Raw genomic sequence first — 22,961 nt, 5'->3', positions numbered from 1 at the left:
TTTCTATATTGTTTGAAAGTTTAGGATAAGAATATGTTACTTTAGGGCTGGGGTTGTAGCTCAGTGGTAGAGTGCTTGCCTCTTATGCATGAGGCACTGGGTTCAATCCTCAGCACCACATAAAAATAAATAAATAAAATAAAGATTTTTTTTAAAAAAAGAATATGTTACTTTAATAATTCGATGGGAAAATAATGATTTTAAAAAAATATATCCTAATACCTCAAAGGGTTGTAGTAGATTTCAGTGACATAACTGATAAGAATGTGCTTTTGTACATTATGTAGTATCATGAAAATACAATGTAGTAAATTTTCCTATGCCCACGATTTCCCCTCCTTACTTAGAATTAATAGGCCTAATGCCTTCAGGTAGGTTTAATTTCAGAATTTTATTTTAAAGGGATGTCTGGAGCATATGATAATGTCTATGGTATTCTTACCAAAGGATTATTTATAATTATAATGGTCAAATTAGAACAATTTTTATAATAAGTGCTCACTAAATTTCCCTAAAAATAGAAAAAAAATATACCTTATACACCATTTTGAACTTATTTCTTTAAAATTTCAAAATAATGTGTTTGGTTTCGAAGATTTATAGGATATTAAAAAGCAACTACTGAGTACTTCACAAAAAAATTTAAGATAAAAATATTTTTTGCAAGTTGAAAATTAATCAGAAGCTGTAAGTAAATTCTAAATGTCTTTTGGACATCTGATAGACTTAAAGGCACTTTGAAACTTGTCTAGTTAAAATAGGACATACACAGACATGACACATTTGATGGAGTCCAATCTAGAAGTCCAACATCAATGTTCATTTCTTACAAATAAACACAAAAATAATTTATCTGGAAAATCTGAGTACTATAATCAGTTTGATTTCTTCATAAATTTTCTTTTATAAGTTGAGCTAGTCTCTGGAAGGCCTAAAATAGAAAAGAGACAAGAATGGATGAAATCAGGAGGCTATTTTGGAAAAGTCTATCCTAATTTAAAAAATGCAAACAGATTACTCATGCAAGGTTGAGATAAGGAGTTGAAAAATCACCCTGGACATCACTTTTCTCTGGGGAGGATGCCTCCAACATCTACTATAATATGTAGATGGAAGCATATTGGATTTCCAGGATAATGGGGGTTCTTATAGACCTCACAATCAATATTTTCCATTTTACCTACAATGGAAATTATTTTATATTTTCATATAATTTCTGCCTTGAAAATGCATTTTATACAGTTTCAACTGTCCAACTCTCTTCATATATAAAAGCAGAAATAATTTATGAAAAGCACATTTAATGATAGGAGAAAGCAAGTAAAGAAAGAACACACCCCAAAAGCCCATCTCCCAGGTTTAAGCACAAGCACCTCTCGAAGGTGAACGGCACTGTCAATTGATAGCTCTTCTTTTTAATTCCAGATGTGTAGCCCTTAGGATCTTTTTTTTTTTTTTTAAATTTATTTATTTATTTATTTTTTTAATGTTGGTTGTTCTAAACATTACATAGTTCTTGATATATCATATTTCACATTTTGATTCAAGCGGGTTATGAACTCCCATTTTACCCCGTATACAGCTTGCAGAATCACATCAAAAAATATGGAACGCTTCACGAATTTGCGTGTCATCCTTGCGCAGGGGCCATGCTAATCTTCTCTGTATCGTTCCAATTTTAGTATATGTGCTGCCGAAGCGAGCACGCCCTTAGGATCTTGTTTCTTTGCTTCTTTGTATTTTGGTTAAAGCATTACTGAGATTAACTTAAGAATATTATTTTATTTGACCCTTACTGATGCTATTTTCTTCAGAGAAGGAGAGTGAAGGATATTATGAATTTGTACTTCTCATTCATGGTAACTTTGTGAGGGGAAGAAAGGAAACGGGTTCTCCCCATGACAAGTTGGGAACTTTCTGGGACTGCTCATTAGGTTCTGAAAGGTTCATCATGAAGACAGCAAACTTGAACTCCAATTTCATCTCATACTGTTCTAAATTACAAAGTGAACACATGCACCAAACCCCAGAACTGAGAGCTAGAGTAACTAACAGAATATGGTCCTTACCACATCCATCTGCTCTGGAGAGACTGAAGAGAAGGATACTCTGAAGTAAGGGCTAGGAGCCGAGCTGTCGACATAGAAAGCATTTCCAGGAAGCATTAAGACCTAGGAGACATGGTGGGACATCAGTGATGTGCCAGTAAGGAAAGGCTAAGAGAAAACATAGGTAAAACTGTTCTCAAATGGGGACAGACATTTTTAGGTTTAAAAGCAGTAGAAGGAATCACAAAATAAAATATTCACACAAAAACTGCACATGCCATACAAGAAACAAAATTAGATGCACAGAAACTGGAAAAATGTTTACCATAAATATGGCCAATGCCATTTCTTCTCCATGTATAAAGAACACATAGAAATGGAGAAGAATGATGGAGAACAACATTGATAAAATTCTAGTTTTCATGTGCATAGGACACCCTAAAGAAACAGAAATGGCAATTAACGAATAAATGCCTCGCCTGACTAGAAACTAATATAGATTCAAACAATGAAACACCATTTCAAGATATCAAATCTGAAAGTGTCAATTTGTTCTCTTTCCACATTTTTATTGGTGTATTGTAGTTGACCATAGTGATAGGATTTGTCATCACATATTCATATGTGCACACGGGATAATCTGGCCAATTTGGATATAATTTGACCAATATTGAAAGAGATTTTTGAGCTGGGAAACCTGAAAGATAAGCAGATGTTATCCTGGAAAGAAGCAGGGAACAGTGTCTTAGGGAGACAATATGGAGTGTGAACGCTCTGAGATGGCAAGAAAATGGTGCGAAGAACTGAAAGGAGATACCAGTAAATAAATAAATAAAGTGAAGGATTAAAAATGTTAACCAAGTGTGTGAAGATAGAGTGGGAGAGCAACTGCAGAGACACTCTACCCTTGAGCTGTAGCTCAGCCATCTTTACATTTTATTTTGAGACAGCGTCTCTCTAAGTTCCCAAGCTGGCCTCAAACTTGGAATCCTCCTGCCTGAGCCTCCCGAGTAGCTGGAACCACAGGTGTGAACCACTGTACCTGGCACAATTGCACTATATCAGGAACAGCTCACTGACTGGAGACGCCACTGCCTTTTCATTCTGGACAAACATACTTAATTCTCTAGCCCTCCATTTCCTTCTCCTTCCTTCCTTCCTTCCTTCCTTCCTTCCTTCCTTCCTTCCTTCCTTCCTTCCTTTTGGTGGGAATCGAACCCAGGACCTCACTCATGCATTCTAAGTACCTGCTTTGCCACTAAGTTATGTTCCCATTCCCCAGCCTCTTTCTAGTTGTGTGTGGTCACATGGGTGAATTATAACCAAAGAGGTAAACCAAAGTCATGAATCCTACTTCTAGTCCTGGGCCCTGAAATGTTCCCCTGTGTGATCTCCCACACTCTTTCCACTTTGTAGCAATCTTAGAATCCGTAAGAAGATTGGGAAACAACAAGATGGAAGGAACCAGGTTCTCTGAGTCACTGCTGGGTTGTATTTGCCTGTGATTGCAGCTTTGAATTTTATGTGAGTCAGAAATAGACATTTGCTGGGTGTGGTAGTACATGCCTGTAATCCCAGGAACTTGGGAAGCTGAGGCAGGAGGATTGCAAGTTTGAGGCCAGGCTCAACAATTTATTGAGGCCCTCAGCAATTTAGTGAGACCCTGTATCAAAATAAAAAAATAGAAAGGGCTGGGGATGTATCTCAGGGGTAAAGCGCCCCAGGTTCAATCTGAAATAAAAAAGAAAAAGAAAAAGAAAAAAAATAGACTTCTATTGTGTTAAGTCTTTGAGATTTTGGAGTTTATAATTTACAGCAATTAATGTTAACTAGTGAAATTATGGCCTTCAAAAACAAAGTTCTGTTTGTTCTTAAATGGTATAAAATTGGGTACTGTCCAGTAAAACAAGATGAGCTGGGAGTGAAATAATTTGGGGGTACTCTTGGAAAAGGATTTTAAGGCAGAAGATGAGTTTCTTGGTACTGATTAATAAAATATGAAAACTACCATTTCTCCCAATAAAGTGGAAAAGTTTTGGAATGGACTAGAAGCAAGGACATGTAAGAGAAGGAAGGAGTGGTAATAATCTCTTTTAAGATGACCAAACTTGCAGGAAAAATGGTAGAATGAGATGACCATCATTACCCTAGGTACATGTATGACTGCACATATGGTGTGACTCTACATTGTGTCCAACCAGAGAAATGAAAATTTGTGCTCTATTTGTGTACAGTAAATCAAAATGCATTTCCCTGTCATGTGTAACTAATTAGAACAAACAAACAAAAAAAATGTGTAAAAAAATGACCAAACTTTGGGCTAAGGCAGCAGTGGTAAATTGGAGATTGTTTAGAAAATGTTGAGGAGTAGGCAGCAGAATATACAGAATAAATGAAGAAGAAGAAGAAGAAGAAAAAAAAAAGCAAAGTTAAATATCAAGTCCACATCCTTAGCACTTAGCTCAGAGATACAAACACAGAGACATTAACCGAAGTGCTTGATGATAATGGCATTGATAGAGAAGCAAAGAAAATATAAAGTTGATTTATTATATTAAAATGTATTTGAGAACTAAAATCAGCATGCTATAGTGTAGACATATCAGTGTTTACAGCAGCGTGATTCACAATAGCCAAGCTATGGAATAAGCCCAGGGGCTGTCCACAGACAAATGGATAAAGAAAATATGGTGTATACACATGATGGAGTATTATTCAGCCATAAAGAAAAAAAAATCATGACACTTGCAAATAAATGATTGGAACTGGAAAATGTCATGGTAAATGAATTAAGCCAGATACAGAAGGCCAAAGGTTGAATGTTTTCTCTCATTTGTGGACGCTAGAACAAAATAAGGGAGAAAAAAAGTAGGGACATCATGAAAATAAAAGGATATCAATGGATTAGAGAAAGAGGATTAAAGGGAAGAAGGAGTGGAATGAAATTGACCAAATTATGCTATGCACAGTGAATTCCACCTTTATGTTACTTACAAAGCACCAATTTAAAAATAGATGGAAAAATGTATTTGTTTGATATAAATTAATTAAATATATATTAAGTACCTAGTATGTGACGCTACTTGGATTAGAATAATGAGTAAAGTGTGAGTCCTGCCCTCAAATAAGATGGATAGAAAGGATAATGACTTTGCTCAGGTGGTCTGTCTCTAGGTCTAACCTCTAGAGTCTCTTATATACCAGCTTAGGCACCCTGTCATCCACCAGTCAATTCACTCTCTCCTTTTATGTTTACAAATCCAAGACAAAAGGCATTCTAGAAACAGACCTCTGTGTTTACAAAGATTCAATGACAAACATGATAATGGAATTAATAAATGCAGAGGGATAATTTACCAAATATAATTTATTTGGTAAATTATAAAGCTATACAGAAAAAAAGTTTCCTTTAGGATTGATAGCCTAATCAATGCCCCCAAATGAAATTTCAGAAGATTTAATTATACAAGGAGAGAGAAAAAATGATGTATGAGCTAATTTTAATTGAAAAAAATCAGGATACAAACTTTTTCATGTAATTTTAGCCATGCAAAATAACCGCACAGCCGAAGGTTGCCAAGAAAATCGCCATAAGTGGTCACAAAATCTGGGTGGTGAAATGATGGGCTGTTTTTAAAATTTCCATGATAATTTATGCATTTTTCACATTTCCTACTGTGAGCACACTTTACTTTCATAATCCAGGGGGGGAAAAAAAAACAACAACAAAGAAAGTCCCTCCATTGGAAATACTAGTGGCTACAACTTACAACATGCCAGGTATTTATTAGTCCAAGTGCTTTACACAGAGAATTCATTTAAGCATAGCAACCACCCTTTGAGGGATGGATTCTTACTCTCCCTGAGAGAAAGCACAGGGGGGTGACTTCCCCCACACCACGGGTCCGGTAAGGGGTGGAGCTGGACTGAAACCCAAGGAGTGTGTCTCCAGAGGTTGTTCTGAGCCACTAAAGTAATCATCCACTGAGATGAATGATAGTGTTTCTGTTGACTTAGACCAGCCCAGGAATTATAGAACCCCACGTTTATTACTATTTGAATAATGAGAAAAACACCAAATATCAGACTATTACTTATGAATGGTGGGCAACCAAAATATATCTCTGTTTCATTTTTATTCAAATAAAAGATTACCTTAAAGAAAAAGAGCAACTTTTCTTTAGGGTCCCCCCTTCCACCCACCTCCCAGGTTTACCTCTTTCTTAAGGGCTTTTTCTTTAATCAGTTGTTCTGTGTCGGGAATGCCTTTAATTTTAATCCATAAGAACATTCCGGCAACGGGAACATTCCATTCTGCCAAACCTACAAACAAAAGGAGAATAAACATCTTCCAAAGGCATTTCGGATGGTATTAAATGTATTGTTCCATGACACATGTGCAGTGATTATAAACTAGTTCTTCCAAAAAAAAGTGCCTTCAGTGATAATATTGGTTTTTTATTTATTGTTTTTGTACTTTGAATTGGACCCATGGATGCTTTATCACTGAGCTTCATTGGCAGCCCTTTTTATTTTAATCTTGAGACAGAGTCTCACTAAGTTGCTTAGGACTTCAATAAATTGCTGAGTCTGGCCTCGAACTTGCAATCCTCCTGCCTTGGCCTCCCAGGCCACTGGGATTACAGACAGATGCCACCATGCCCAGTAATAACATTTTTTGAAATATAATTTTATGATCCTTGAAAAATTAATGTTCTATGTCTATTTCAGAGTCAGTGTAGGGATAAGACGTAGGTAGAGAGACTGAATAGCTCCTGAGTACACGTGTAAAGCTGCAGCCAGGCTTTGTGGAGATTGGGGAACTGGTGCCTCTCTCTCTTTATGTAATTAGGACACACCTGGGGCAAATGTGTTTGTTTCATTTTAAAAGAGGATTCTTCATCTCTTTCTGGAGTCTTTTGGTATTTCGATAAATCCCATTATTTAGTTTAGAAGTCCAGTGAATTCTTCTTCATCAGAATGCAATTAATTATGAAAAGGAGGGCTTAAAATTCCAGCTTTCTGTTTCCCTGAGTGTTAGGATAGGGAAACCAAGAAGAAAGGATAATTATTTTGATTTTTAATCACTATCTTAAGAAAACAACAACAACAATTTGCTGTTGGTTAAAACTTTTTCTTCAATATTACTATGAAAATTGGAAAATGGTACTCTTATCAAACAGGTAATAATTCTGTTTTTACCAAGACTTTATAGGGAATGAGATATGACAGAAATAAGGAATTGATATTTTTGGTTTATTATTGTTCTTATCAAAGGCTGCTTTTGATAAGACATTTTTAATGATACAATTAAAGCTGTGTAATCCATCTAACTTTCTTCCACAATGAAAAGTAAATCTTAAGCTTCTTACAAATTAGCAATAGGTAATATTAGATAAATGAGGCTAAAGATTAAAAGGCAAAATCCGTGTCATGAGAGATCTGCCTTAGACTGTATTATTTGTCGATACAGTTTAGTTAGAAATAGAGTACATTGTTTGTTTGGGACAAAATTTTGAAAGAACTATACTATTTTGAAGATGGATGTTATTTAGCTTTAAGCAAATTATTGCTGGTTGATTTTTAGACTGATTTTTTTGAACCAAAATTCTTAGTGCAGACAGTCAATTAGGGATGGGGAGAACTGTGCCAGGGTGGTGGGTATAGGATGCTACTTGTGAGATTATTTGTAGGCAACATTTCCTTGATAAGAACACTGCCAGACTGTTGACTCTTTCCCACCAGATTGTTCATTCACGGTGTTTATCATCCATTCACATGGGTGCTGCTGTTTATCCAAAGGGCAGACACATGTTCTACTCACCACTTAGCCACTTGTCTGCAGCGGCCAATACTGCATCCCTCTGGCTCCTGTAGAAATCAGTGACCCTGGAAGAAGAAATCAATAGCAAGGGTGTGTTCAGTCCATTGGCTGCAGAAACACAAAAAAGGCTCTGGAGAATTTTTTTTCTATCTTGACTACATTCTTGATAAGGGACCGGAATGTATTTGCATGACCTATCTGGTGATGTTTTTCCCTTTATTATGGGCTGATTAGAAAAATGAAAATTAATAAAGCCAAAAAGGTTATTTCTATGTAAAACAGGGAATGTAGAAATAGCAGGACTGGTCCTTGTGTTTAGGTGTCTCAAATAACGATGGTCATTGGGAAGCTAGGAGAATGCTCAAGATCAAAAGTATACCAGAGATTCATCTGCACTCCTCTGTACTTGCATCAGTTCCTGTGTCATGTGTCTCTCATATTAAATTGATTATTAAATAAAATATTTGTATGTATGAGTAGTTTATCCTCTAAATTGAGGATATAACTTAGTGTGAATTTCAGATTGTCGTGGACATGGATGGTCCTGGCTTTCAGACCGTACCTGGGATGCTCCTGAGTCTCTCTAGAGAAGAGCTACTAAGATGAAGAGGCTGTGACTTCTAGGAGACTGTCTTATTGTCTATCTCAGGATACTTAAGGAAGAAGAAGAGGGAATCAGTACTGGCTGCTCCATACCTTGTCCACGGGGATCTTAACATCTTATAAACATCTTATCAAATGATTTGATACCTCTGAACATGAGCCAGGAAGCCCTCTTCTCCCCACTGCTGCAGAAGCTCCAACACCATGAACTAAAAGAGACAGAACGGTAACAAATGTCACGGCTCACTCCCTGGAAGTGTTTGGTTTAGTCAGATGTACAAGTAAATCACTTCTGATTACATGTGTATGTATATTGGCTGACTTACACCAATCAGTGATTTATAATAAACAATAATTAATCACATGACTACCACATTAGTCAAAATGAAAAATATTTATATAGTCTTGTCATATGCTGGGCACTGTTGTAACATATCGATAGATTTTGGCTAACTTAATCTTTGTAACAATGTCATTATTAGGCAGATTATTGCATTTCCAACCAAAATACACACACATACACACACACACACACACACTGTTTAAGATATGTAAGTTCTATAATATTTAGAGATTTTTCTATTTAAAATGGAAGTTCTAAATGTTATAAACTAATACTGACTCATTGATGATAGCAGGTATAACATGGGAAAAGCCCCTGACCCATTAAAGTATGGGGACATCCACACTTTATGGAATTTACAAGACCAAACAAGTGTCCCATAAAATACAACCTTTCAGATTCATTTTGAGTTGTTACATCGTAATTCTATCCTTGAAATCTGATTTTAAAGATTGCAATAATTTTCAAATATAATAATTTCTCAGAGCTTGTGGGAAAATTTATACTTTCTCCCAAGTTAAGTTGACCTTCTTTTCATTAAAATGCATTCCGGCTAGTGTCTGCAGGAGAGTGCATCTGTGCAATGAAGGCCATCTGAGTTACTAAAGAGGTTTGAATTTCGTGCTCCCATGGCAGGTTCCAAGACAATAAAGCTAAAGTCAACATTACTTCAAAAATTCAGTTCCATTTTGTTCTGTTTCACAGGCTTTTTTTTAGAGTCCCCTGAGGGTACAAGATGAATATGACGCCCTGATTCTCAAGACGTTTGGGTTTTTGCTGCTCAGCAATACCAGGGTGATTCGGCTCTTATTCCCCTTTTAGGTAAATGCCTGGTATCTGATCTTCTAATTCAGTCTGTATTTAGAACCAGATTTAGCAGTGGTGATTTTTCTTCTCTGTCACTGTAGCTTCATCTCATTTGCCAACATCTACTTTATTCTTATCTGATTTTTTAAAACTCCTGTTTCCTAAATGGTACTTACCTGTGAGAAAGTGCAGGGGTGTAGGGATGAAACTTGAATATGTAAAATAATTCTCTCTAACAGGGGTTTTGGGCCAGTTAGGAACCCTACCCTCAACCTATACAAAAACAGAAAAGGCTCGATGTCAATCCCGTATTAACAATTAGTACACATCACCTTGCTGATTTCACGAGGAAGAGAGCAGTGACCTGGGCTCAGATGGATCTAGACAATTAGAACATTCTAATAAAACTAAGTTCTTATTTTTTTAAATACAAATTTAAATTAAAGTGTACATGTATAAAATCCTGCAGGTCTAGCCAAGTATTTCTGAATCTCCTCTTTCTAGTCTCTCTATGACTTTAGATTCATGGCCAAGCATCTTTGACTACTGGAGATGAATAAAGAGAAAAAAAGGCCTATATTCATATTCACAAAGAGACTGGTGTTTATCAGGCAAGTGGAATACAAGCATCTTAAATGAGAAGAATTGTTTGGACTAAACGATACTGAGGCCAATCTCAGGTTAGAGACATAGGCCTTACCCAGAGGACAGGACTTTTGAGAAGCTGTCAACTCTGATGACACGCCCATCAACATCCATGGAAAGAAATGTTGGTTCCCAGGGCTTAAAAGGGAAAGAAAATTACTGTTAATTTATAAACTCAAACTGCAGGGTTATTTGTACAGAGCAGAGAAGGGATGGATTTGAAACCCGATAGCACTACTCTTATCTTTGTCTCAACCCTTTACCATGGAGAAAGTAACATGTGCACGTTCTTTTATTAGCATCTGCCTGTCTTCAAGGCTTTTTTTCCAAACACACTCAGAAAGGTTTCTGTCTTTGCCCAGATGCCATGGCTTCAAATTTAGAGGTTTCTCAAACAGGCCTTCTTTGTTCCAGGAGATAAAACCTGGATTAACAGATTTAGAGGAAGGACTCAAGAAAAATTTGTTTGGACAAGATCGACATGAAGAGGGCCAGAAGCATTCAGGATTGTTGACAGAATGTTGATCCTTAGAACCAACTAGAAAGATGGGGGGGGGGAAGAGGGGAGAATAAAGTTTAGAAACATAGTCAATATGAAATAATGACTTCAAAATTTACTTCAAACCTTGGTACAAAGAAAGGGGTTCATGGTCATGCTGAGGTAGGAGGGCAGGTAGGCAAAATAATGTTCTGGCAAATCACAGAGAATTTCTGTTTTTTTTTTTTCCTCAGTAGATTTAAAGGGAGCACTGAATCCAAGCACATGTTCTCTGCAACCCTGAGAGCAAGTAAAATATCAGATTTGAGGAATCAGACGTTGGGTAGTCTCCCACTACCACTGTTCGTCAGAAAATAGTAATTGTGAAAAGCACATCTGTGTACAGTGAAAAGGAATCTAAAAGCCCATTATTCTGCAGATATTGTTCAGGGCATAAATGACAGGAATGGCAACTAAGTGGCCTGTTGCCTGAGGCCTCCCTCTGGGTGCAGAATGGAGAGCACTAACTGAGCACACGTCTAATTCTTCAGCTTGAACATGGCTTCCCCGACCTTCTTAGCCCTACCATTACATGGAGGTCGACACCCAAGGTGGAATGCTTAAGGAGCTAGACAGAAGAGAATTTCAAGTTCAAGACAAGCAGCCTGACTTACTGTTTACTTAAATGCATGGTATAGAGAGCCAGCTACTATTTTAAAGGTAAACAATTTCTAGAAAGAGTAGTAATAGAAAAAAATGAAAAGTGCTAATCCTGAGATAAAACTGGAAGACTAAAAAATTAAAGTTGGTAGCAAGTTAGTAATAATTCACTAATTTCAGTGCAAAAGTAGACAGTTCTAACCGAGCAGCCAGACTGACCTCAAATGCTGCACAATAACTTACAACTATGTGTCTTCTACAGGTGAAATGAGTTGACATCATCACTTACCTTGTTAAACTGGAGAAAATAGTAAGGATCATCTTCTATTATGAGGAAATCATATTTTCTTGCAAGCTAAAAGGTTAAAGTAATATATTTACTTCTTAGGAACTATCTAAAATTAAAATCATTTGGAATTGTAATTTTTTTGGTATACTCATTTGTCCATTCATTTGAGAAGAGGCTGAGGGTCTGCCATACCAGGCAGTGAGGATAGAGATGAATGAAGAACTAAAGACTCCTTTTCTCCAGAAACCAATGCCTAGTGGGAAAGAGATGCATAAGCCAGTGGGCAATGAGCAGAAAAATCATTAGATGCGAGCAGAGGTTAAATTCTAGGAACATTCAATATGATCAAGTTTGAGAGAGAGGTAGTTATTCAGGTTGAATCCTTGGGAAGCCCTCTCTGCAAGGTAACACTGGAGCTCAGAATGATGGGAATAAGTTGTACAAACATCAGGGGAAAGATTCTAGACTGAGGGATGCGTGAGAGGAAAGATCCTGGGGTAAGCAGAAAGTCTGGCATGTTTAGAAATAAGGCCAGAGTGACTGTAGCAAGTAGGCTTGGCAAAGATGGTAAGAGAAAAGGCCCAAGAACAGAACTGACCATGTCATTTGGCTTTGCAAGGTGAACACAAGAATATGGACTTTAACTGCAAGAGAAAGACACCCGGGACTGGAACCTGAGACTGGCTTCACATTTACCAGACTCCTGCCCTGCAAAGAATGGTCCGTTGGTCTAAGACCGAGAGTGAAATGCAGCAGTGTCCTTATCCTAGTCTGGTGACAGCAGGTGTAGCTTAGGAGATGGGTCTAGGAACGGTAGTGTAGAAAAATGGATGGATTTTGAATGAACATGGGGGTTGAGTTCACAGAATGGACCGGATGTGGAGAGAGGGAAAAGACAGGGATGTACGCTAACTAACTCTTTGTGGACACACTATTTATGGGGATGGAGGACCTGGAGTGGTTGTGGATTAGAGGTTTGGGGTAGAACTGGGGAAACAGGAGCCCCAGTTTGGCCATGTTAAGTTTGAAATTCTATTAGACATCTATGTGGAGATACAGGTAGAAAATTAAGGACAGAAGTCTGGAGTTCAGGAGAAAGGTAGAGCTGAACAATGTGGGAGTCATATGTGGAATGGAATTTATAATCGTGGAATCAGATAAAGCGAAATGAGCAGAGAACCCGGGAGAGAGCATAGGAGAGTACAAATAATAACAAGAAAATGTTTTGAAACTATATTTTCTGAGTAAAAGGAACTGGTTAATATCTGTCTTACGATTCCACTGAAAATGATTAAATTCTATATAGTTTAATACAATTTTGGTACTTATTTTTTTAAAAAAGTTATTTATAGGGAAAGCTTAGGGAACACAGATATAGAAAAGAGATTTTAAAAACTTCTCTTATTTTTCAAAGATTTCTGTATGGTTCAATAAATGTTGGATACTTTAAAAAATATTTAGGGTGAAAATCTAGGCATCATAGATACTAAAAGAGATTTTACTAAAAAAAGAAAAAAAAAAGGAGCATGTCTCTTATTTTTGAAGAAATCTTTGTTACCCGAATGATAAAAAATAGGAAGCAGAAGAGACAAGTTAAAAAACCCAAATTTGAAATAATGAAAATCAAATGTGGGCCAAATATTAAAGAAAAAGAAATCTCAAAGTTTAACATCAGGCCAAGAATGTTATTTCTGTCATATGAAACATCAATTAAGGGAAAAGAAAAATTTCATCAACGAAGGACATAGTGATTTCTTGTGTCTAAATTTACTAGAATTCTCAGCATCAGTGAGCTACTTTTATTAAAAATTACCTTCCTCATAAGCAAGAGGGTAACAAGGAAGGGAACTTGCACATCACTCTTTCAAAATGTCAAACATAAACAAAAGCATAACCACATAACCCATTTTTCACCTCATAGATTTTCTTTTTGCGGTCACCTCTCAGTGAATTTCCAGTTGGGTTGTTGCCATTTGGGACAGTGTATAGAAATTTGGGGGTCTTTTTCTTGGGGTCCTTTGAATCTTCTGGTTTCCATTGGCAAAGTATTTCTGCGAGGGAGTCTGGAATAATCCCATATTTATCGCTGGGAACATTAATAATGTTGCAGCCCAGTGGTAGCAGCTGTGTAGCACAAAGTCCAAGAGTCAGACAAGAACACGAGATGGAAGTGCCACTATTTTTTTTTTAAAATATGGACCAAGAGCATTTTAATTACACCCTTGAAGATATGAACCTGTACTCAGCTCCAAGCTCTGGAGGGCTGAGGTTACCTACTGTAATTCTATTGTTCCTCTGGGGTAGATTCTGTTATTGTCCCACTCTACCTCCTGTCTGTTTGCAGGGGAAGCATTATACTTCCTTGCCCCATTTAGGTTTGACTTGGCCATGTGCCTTGCTCTGGAAAATATCTTTTGAGCAGGGGTGAGGGGTGTTCCCTCCAAACAGAAGTTTTCTAAACCCTAGCATGTGATTTTCTATGTCTGCTTTCCTTCTTCTTTAAGATTGGTGGTGTTTGAGATACAAGCTGCTTCTGTCAACTTGAGGCTTGGCATGAAGGTGACATAGGAGAGAATGGCAGCAGTCTTGTGAATCTGTAGTGTGAGGGAAACAAACTTTTATAGCTGCAAGCCAATGAGATACAGGGGGTCTTTCAGCATACAGTCTCACATAGCCTTTTCTGAAGAAATTGTTTTAGAAGGCAGAATTAAAAGTGGTTCTTTTTAAAATTTTTTAAAAAATTTATATATGACATCAGAATGCATTACAATTCTTATTGCACATATAGAGCACAATTGTTTATATCTCTGGTTGTATATAAAGTATATTCACACCAATTCGTGTCTTCATACATGTTCTTTGGATAATGATGACCATCACATTCCACCATCATTTCTAACCCCATGCCTCCTCCCTTCCCCTCCAACCTCTATCTAGAGTTGTCTATTCCTCCCATGCTCCCCCTCCCTACCCCACTATGAATCAGCCTCCTTATATCAGAGAAAACATTTGGCATTTTTTTTTTTTTATTAAGCAGGTAACTTTGAACACCTGCAACGATGGGAAATGTGTAACTTACTTAGGCAGTCAGGTAAGACCAATAACTGAAAATTTCTTATTCTGAGTTGAAATCTTTCCCTGTAGTTTCCACCTTTCAGTTCTGCTCACCTGAGAACATGGACAAATACATCTAATTCTTCTGTCACATGGCTAACTTACATATTTGAGAACAATTTCCTGTCTTCTCTGGGGCCTTCTCTTCACTGCTGTGGTTCCTATAACCATTCTCTGTGGTTTCCAAATCCCTATTCATTATGACTATACTTTCCTGTACTTGTTCCAGTTTGTGGACATATCTATATGAAAGCAGAGTGAACCAAAGAAACCTAATTCTCAGTGGTGAGGCAGAGGATCAGACTTTTATTCTGGCTATTATAGTCTCATTCATTTCACAGTAGAGTGGGAAATCCTAAGTATGTCATATTAGTTTGAAGTTATATTAAGTTGACATGCAAAATGGTTACACTTAGGCATACTGCAACAAAAGATGGTAAATACAAAGCAAGTTTTTATAAATTAAGTCACATTTCAAATAAAATATTAAGATGTGATTTGCGCACTCATTAGTGCCTATACATTTGGATTTTAATAAATAAATGTATGCAGCAGAGGATACATTTAACCTATTTCACATACATCATTTAAGATTCTCTTGTTTACAGATGAAAGATGCTATTTTAGTTTTCAGTGGGCAGATAATTCTCAAGGAGCAAAGCTTTCTTCTATTTACTGTAAGAGAAATGCTGTCGTATAGAAATGTGTACTCACAGCTTGAATGGTTGCTGAATAAGCAGGTTCATTTAGGAGGATGTTGTCTCCAGGATCAACAAGCATTTCAAATATCTAACAAGAGAGGCAGAGGTAAGCTTGGATAATATTATTTTCATGCTCAAAAACCCCCTTTGTTGCTTAAGTTCAGAGGACTCTAGAGTTGGCAAATTTTCTGTAAAGATCCATATAGTCACTATTTTGTTGACCATAGTGTCTGTGTTGCAACCACTCATATCTTCCTGAATAGTAAAAAAAACCAACCAGTAAATGGGTGACCAAGTTCTGATAAACCTGTATTTACAAACTTAGATGCCAATCTGGGTTTGGCCTTCAAGCCATAGTTTGCCAACTTACATTCTAGGGTGAAAAAGAACATAACTGGCTTGGCTCCTAAAATCCATTGTTTCCCTTTATTGCTTCTTTGAAATGTGTTAAATGCCTACTAGAAGTCAGGCCAGTGTAAGGTTCTGCAGATAAAATGATGAGCAAAAGGACAAGGTTCTAACTCTCACAGAGTTACCAGTCCTCTGGAAAGCTAGACACTATGCAAATCTATATGTGATCACAAACAGTGGTGCTTGCTATTAGGTACAGATGCACAATTGCAGGGCTTGGGCATTTAGGGAACTCAGATAAGGCTTCCCTGAGGAATTGATAAGTTGGTGTCAGGGTGACAATACATACATTTTGAGAAACTGAAAGAATTCTGGGAAGTGAGATTGAGTATCCAGAAGGAGGTAGAGAGAGAGGCTAGGAGAACTGGGCAGACACCACACCACGCAGGCAATCAGGTAAAGGGAGGTGAGTAAGAATTTTAAGGAAGGAGTGGGGAGGAAAGCTCACAGATAATCATTAAGGAATGGTCATTCTGGCTGCAGTATGAAAGAATAAGAGAAGAGCGAGAACCTACGGGAAAAAGTTTGGGAATTTTTTAGGATGATTAGGGAAGTTACTGCTGCAGTCCTGGGGATAGATGGGGTAGTCTGAACTAGAGAGGTGGAACTGTAGAGAAGAACTAAGAGCTCTTTAGGAAATGAAAGCCAACAGGGCATGATTATGGACCACAGGGCAGTGAGGAAAAAGAGTTGTCAAAAAAAACGATTCCTAGAATCCTGATTATCAAACTGATAGATGGCGGAGATGGTGCTCCTCACTGAAATCCAAAACCAAAAACCTCATCCATATCTGAGGGAGAGGATGAGGAGCTCTTTTGGTTTGGTCTTTTAGTCTGGTGGACGATGGACAAATGGACTTGGAAAGAGTTTGGCTTGTTACTGGCATATGGTGGATCAGACGGTGGTGAACGCAGGAATCCAGCAAAGTGCACAGCTGAGGAGTTAATCTGCTCAAGGACTGAGGCTGAACTCCATAAAGTAATGATGGGTAAGCACAGGAGGACCCTGCAAAGATGTGGCACAGGGGAGCTGGAGAACCATGCTTCAAGGTTGGGAGACCCAGTGGAGAGGGATTTAAGAAGGTTGGCTGGTTGATAGTGTTAAAGGCTATTTAGAGGTCAATTATGACTAGGTTTGACAAGTCTTAGAGTTTTTGACCACTGACATCATTGGTCTCAGGCGATGGGTTGTTCCAGCCTATATCAAAGGGGTCATAATAATGACTGACTGGTACACAGTAATCCCTTCTTACCTAGTGATATTTCACAATCCTGTCCTCAAGCCCTTCTTCCTATCATTTTTAGCAACCTACATCTCAGAACCAAAAATAGGACCATTTCCAATGGAGACAGGAGATTTGACTTTTGTTCTCCATTTTGGCCTGTGATGTTCAACTCATTTTTTTCTTATGGAGCTTTTAATATCTTAAGACAAACATGTTCTTCTGAAAAGTTCCAATTGACTCAAACTTTACAGAACATCCTAGGGCCAAAAAAAATCACTTAAGTGACTTGTGCATTACTAAAAGACCAAACAAAAACCTAATTATGTCCATTTTTCCATTTCAATTAGGGGACATACAAAAGTCAAACATCCTCAATTAAAAGGGAAGGCTGTTTCTCATCTGACAGCACTGTTTAATAGATGCAGACAGAAACATAGTAGCCCAAAACAACAACATCCCTCCTGGATAACAAAGTGGAAGAAACATTAAATCAGATCCCTACTAAGGCCCCTGTAATAAGCATGTACACAAATAATTAACTATTTATTTATTAGGCCATTTGTGCTATCTTCCTTCTTTTACGTGACTGGTGTTGTGACAGGTGGAGAAGAAACTGTCTTGAACATCTTTCTGTAGAAAAAAGCTCGTCATCTACTTGCTAAAATAATTTTATTGAAAGAGATTTAAATATGAAATCAGAGAATCACATATGCTTGTCCTCATGCAAAAGCTCTACCAGTAGCCAATCCTTTTACTTTTTTTTAATAATTAAATACAAAAAAGAGGAAGGAAAAATTGTTTTAACTTCTAAAAATCTTTAAAAGGTATTATTACTACAATCCATTATTCTCTAATAATAATTCAATTAAAATTCACTAAAGCTAACCAGATTACAGTTTTCACAAAATAAAGAAGAAAAATAGCTATTCTGGTTTAATATAAATAAGGATAAATAAGAGTCATATTTTAATTTAGATGTGAAGACTGAATATACAGAATCTGTATTCAGGACTGATTATTCATGAAAAAGAAAAGGAAAAAAAAACCTCAAATAGATGAAACTGATCAAACATGGGTCTTTTTATTGTGAGATCTACCAGTGGTGATTCCAACTGTGGAGTTCTAAGAACCCAGTAAGGAGGCAGATGGAATAGATGACAGAGGTAGGGAGAAAGAGAGAGGGAGGGGGATGGAAGGGATGAGAGAAGATAGAGACAGACATGTATAGCTGGTCCCTGACTTAGAATGATTTGACTTATGATTTTTTCCACTTTATAATGGTTGAAAGTAACATGCACTGAGTAGAAACCGCACTTTGAATTTTGATAGGGATCTTTTCCTGAGCTGGTGATGTGGCATATTGCTATTCTCACAGGATGTTGACAGTGGCAACTCCCAGTCAGTCAGGCAATCGTGAGGGCCAGCAGCTGTGTTACCAAGTTATGAGATTCAGCAGGTGTTGTAAATGTACGTCTGACTTTCCCAGATTTTCAATTTACAATGGGTTTATCAAGATGGAGCCCAGTTGTAAGTCAAGGAGTGTCTGTATAAGATCTAGAGAAGTACAGCCACAAGGCAGATAAAATGCAAGCAGTGTTGAGCCTGGGGATTCCATAAATAGGCACCAAAGGAGTACCATTTTCATCTCAGAGGTATGAGGATGTGCCCTCTAGGGAAGTTTGAAATTCTATCAGAATTTCATATATACAGGTAAAAAATAAAATGTAACCCGAATCTTTGAGCCAGATAAAATGAGGCAATGCTCATGAGCTTTTTTTTTTGGCTTTTGGTAGGAGTTGAGTATTCTTTTGATGGGGAATCTCTGTTTAATGATTCATAGCTCCAGGCCATTGGTCACATGCTGTGTATTTAAGAAAAATCAGACTGACGAGTGATATTAAGAGCAGATAATTTTTGAAAGTCACAATAAGGGAAATTTACAATAAGGGAAAGAAGAGGGAAATATTGATAGATTAACTTAAAGAATTACTATCTGGCTTTTGTTTATTGGAACCATCCCATATATACACTTCTGTCCCTGGGCTTTGTCTTTGAGTTTTCCGTTTATATTCTAGGTGAAGGTAAGAAAGACTACCAGTAATCTACAAAACATGAGCCTCTTGTGGTTGAGGGAGAGATCGCTATATTTAGGCATATTTGATTCTTGCATGATGGCTATCTTTTCCTTGCAGTCTTACCTTACAAAGACCATCTTGGGAGCCAGATGTGACACATAAATCCATTTGTCCTTGACTGGGTGGATAATGAATGGTGGGAGGATTATGCAATTTTATTTGCAACTGTTTCAGCCAGGACACAAGTTTCGGAAGTCTAAAGTATAAAATGTATTTGTAAATTGGTAGTAGTGAAGTTATAGTAGTACTAATCATAATAACAGCAGACAGAAAATAAAAGGTATCTTTATACCAAACCCATTATACATTCAACTTAAAAATCCTAAAATGTTAGTGTCAATATTCCCATGTAAAAGATGAGGTAATAGATTTAGAGATTAGAAAATTCACATACTGTCAATGAATCAGAAATTCACATAAAGTCAATCATTTAATCAATGAGCTGAGATTTGAATGTACACCTTTCCGATTTGAAAACGTAAGGTCTTTCTTTTAGCTAGAGCATACACTGCATAATAGATTCCTTGTTCTCTTTAGGAAGCTTTCTGAAGACTTCTTGGAAGTTCAGGCTCAGTAAATTATTTGTATCATGGAAAGAAAAGCTTAGGTATAAGTTACATGTAATTCATGCACATTATATTTCAATATATTCTTCAGTTGCAAAATAAAGAAGGTTCTAATAAAGTCCCATTTATAGATTTCATTAACTGTCTTTTATCCTTGGAAGAAGACCAGGTAGCAAAAGTCTTAAGGTACATATTTCAGCTTGCCTTTAAGAAGTTAGAGATATTTGAACCTTTAAAAGCAATGTATTTGCATAGTTACCTGTTTAAATGGGGCCCTTATTCAAGATTGCTGCTTCTTGCATTATCCATTTCTTCCTTTCTCCCAATATGCTTTTCCACCTAGCCATCTTTTCAGTTATCATACTCAGCTCGACTCATACTTCCTTCTAGAAGCTTCTCTGGCTTTCCCAGCCATTTAAGTTTGAAATGTAGTGACTGAGTAATGTTAAGTAAATATTTAATATCCCTTTTGTTTTTAATTAGCACTTGAAAATTCTTCCCTGAACCTCCCTAATCATGGAACACCTCATTAAAAAGCAACATCACTTTATGAGCAGGATATGAAGATAAGCAACCATAAAATGATGTTATCTATGATGACCTACCTGCCGCAGTCTGGGCTGGGCACAAGATCAGGAGGCACTCACAGTTTTGTAGATTCAAACAGCAATTCTTTATTCCCGAACTCACACTTGCCCTCTACAAACACGTTCTGGGGAAATCCACATTCTGCCCGCACAATTCACGTCCCCAAAACTTTCTGAATTCCACAGAACTCAACGGGAACTCAGGCAGCAAGAACGCCCTACTCCCAGCAGGAATAACCTTCAACCTGGAACTTCCCTAAACCCGGATTATTTTAAATTACCGGGAACGCCTTAAACTTGTCTTAAACCGGGAACGCCCTAAACCCAAGGAGCGGGACACTTCCTCAAACCTGCAGGATACACCTTAAACCTGGATCCACCCTCGTCCTCTTTTGAGCAGGGTCACCTTTCTCAAACACACATGCAATGTCACAGAATTTCCAAGGCAAGTCCATTTAACATGGGGTACGCTGGCAAGGAAATTTCTATGCGTCATTCCTACTTGGCAATGGCCCTCAGCATCTCCCCCCTTCTGATTAATTAAACAATAAGCAATGTGGCTTAAGGACCGTGCCTCGTAGGTTGTCCAATTCAACACATGGTTCTTACCCTTCATGGGAAAACTGACCTCTAGGCGTCAGCCTCCTGTCTTAGGTTGATACCACTGCAATCAGATCAACCCGTCACTGACTACCGGTCCAGCATTCAGCCATACTTGTGGATAGGCCTATGCACCAGTGGGGGGGTGAGGTTCTTGCCTCACCTCTGTTGGCCCCCAAATTTAGCCTTGGTGCCAGTGGGGGGTGAGGTTCTTTGCCTCACCTCTGTTGGCCCCCAAATTTTAGACCATCACTAGTAGAAGGGAGGAGGATACAGAAATGCCATGACACCAAGCCAATTGACGGCTCCTTTGGAAAAATTGCGTCACTGGTGACACCATCAGCAAAGACATGCCAGCATTACCACAATTAACATGGGGTGCGCTGGCAAGGAAATTTCGATGTGTCATTCCTACTTGGCAATGGCCCTTAGCACCTACCCAGAAGATGGAGAATACTGAAGTGCTTCCTTCATCACCTCTTCTCCAAACTTGATGGAATTTCCATTTTCTACAGTGATAACAGCACTCTTAAAGGGGAACATTTTTGCATTTGGAATTCCAGCAGCCAGGGAGATGAGTGATTTTGGTGCCTTGCTCACAATATCAGCTAGGATAAACATGGAAGGAGAAGAAAGATCGTTATCAACAGAGACAACTTAGTGTGCATTATAGTCACCTCCAAAGTGTAACAATTTCTGGTGATAAAATGTGCTGTGGGTGAATGTTGGTGTCCACCCCCTCTCCATTGGTATGTTGAAACCCAATACCCAATGTAGTAGTATTAGGAGGTGGGGGTCTTTAGGCAGAGCCTTCATGATTGGGATCAGTGTCCTTAAAAAAGAGATGGGGAGGAAGGGCCCCTGCCTCCTTCTGCCATGGAGGATACAAACTAACCCCTTTCACCACATGAGGACCCAGCAATAAGGTACCATCTATAAAGAATGGTCCTCATTTGACATGGTGTCAGCTGGCACCTGGATGTTGCACTTCCCAGGCTCCAGATCTGTGAAAGATAAAGTTGGTGATATTTTGATGTAGTAGCCCAAATGGATTAAGGTAGAATGTCAGTCTAAAGTAAATACAGACTAACTTTTTCTGGGCTTCCTTGTTGGTAGAGGTCCTGAAGAATGGAGGTGATCAAACAGAAGGCAGAGGGATCAGGAATAAGCAAAGTGTCACAGAAGACCCTCTTTCGCTTAACCCTTGCCTTCCCGTGAGTTTTGGGGCTCAGCCTGTCTCTCCTATTGACTAGGCCCTCCCAATTCCACACAAATCTGCACTGTGTATACGCCTCCACATCTTTCCAGGAAGATTCTTTGTGGCCAGTCCCTCTTCCAAGGGTCCCTCCCACAGGAGGCAGCCTGAGCTCCCCTGGGGCTGTTCCTCCTCTTTAGCAGGACTTCTTTGAATACAAGGACTACTGCCTACTTTATTTCTGCGTGCAGAGCCTGGCTCACAGTGAGCCTTAGCAGTGGAATAAAAGGTTGCCACCAAACCCTGAGCTGGAAGAGCACCGTTCTCAGCTCCACCCCGGCAGAAGGGGCATTACCCCGTTTCTCACCCGTGGCTCTGATGGGAGAAATCTTTCTGACTGCGCTCCTGGCGGTTATGAACCGTGCGTAATTCATGCCTCTGATGGCCAAGCACCCAGCTCCTTCCTTCGTCAGTGGTTCAGGACTAGAAAAACGAAACAGCGCGCCGGGTGCTGCCTCCTAATTCCTCACTCTAGCAACGTCACGTTGTTTGTCCCCGCTTACGGTGACCAGAGGATACGACAGTAACTCCTCCCTGGCTGAGGGAGGGCCGCTGTTTGGTCTCTGTGTCTAAATAGGCCTGGGGAGGTGACAAGATGGGCAAAGTCCACCCGCAGAGGGAGAGTCCGCGTGCCAGGTCCGAGGAGGCTCGGCCGGCCGCGCCCTCTCCC

At 38.4% G+C, this 22,961-nt stretch overlaps 1 protein-coding gene and 1 non-coding gene across 2 annotated transcripts; both read right to left on the bottom strand.

Annotated features, from left to right (window-relative positions):
- Positions 1 to 832: 832 nt before the first annotated feature.
- On the bottom strand, positions 833 to 22,753 carry Aadat (aminoadipate aminotransferase). The gene is made up of 13 exons (XM_077792657.1): positions 22,599 to 22,753; positions 21,476 to 21,644; positions 19,347 to 19,479; positions 15,526 to 15,600; positions 13,612 to 13,821; positions 11,698 to 11,763; positions 10,326 to 10,408; positions 9,802 to 9,898; positions 8,623 to 8,684; positions 7,873 to 7,937; positions 6,265 to 6,371; positions 2,070 to 2,171; positions 833 to 931 (listed from the first exon to the last, which is right to left on the bottom strand). Exons 1-13 carry the CDS (start codon positions 22,663 to 22,665, stop codon positions 890 to 892), a joined length of 1,278 nt encoding a protein of 425 aa, XP_077648783.1. The 5' UTR covers positions 22,666 to 22,753; the 3' UTR covers positions 833 to 889.
- Positions 1,600 to 1,706, bottom strand: LOC113183467 (U6 spliceosomal RNA). Its single transcript, XR_003300882.2, has one exon. It is a non-coding gene; the product is annotated as a U6 spliceosomal RNA (small nuclear RNA).
- Positions 22,754 to 22,961: the final 208 nt, after the last annotated feature.

This window comes from Urocitellus parryii, chromosome 14, assembly GCF_045843805.1.
Source record: "Urocitellus parryii isolate mUroPar1 chromosome 14, mUroPar1.hap1, whole genome shotgun sequence".
NCBI classification, from domain to species: Eukaryota; Metazoa; Chordata; class Mammalia; order Rodentia; family Sciuridae; genus Urocitellus; species Urocitellus parryii.
This window is presented reverse-complemented; position numbering and strand designations above follow the sequence as displayed.

What these genes read in the sequence shown, in the direction of transcription:
- Aadat (XM_077792657.1), bottom strand. Translation starts at nt 22,665, where the DNA reads ATGAATTACGCACGGTTCATAACCGCCAGGAGCGCAGTCAGAAAGATT. An exon ending in GCAAAAAGAAAATCTATGAG is followed by an intron (nt 11,764 to 13,611) that starts GTGAAAAATGGG and finishes TTAACCTTTTAG; the next exon opens with CTTGCAAGAAAATATGATTT. An exon ending in TTCCTGGCTCATGTTCAGAG is followed by an intron (nt 7,938 to 8,622) that starts GTATCAAATCAT and finishes TTCTTCTTCCAG; the next exon opens with GGTCACTGATTTCTACAGGA.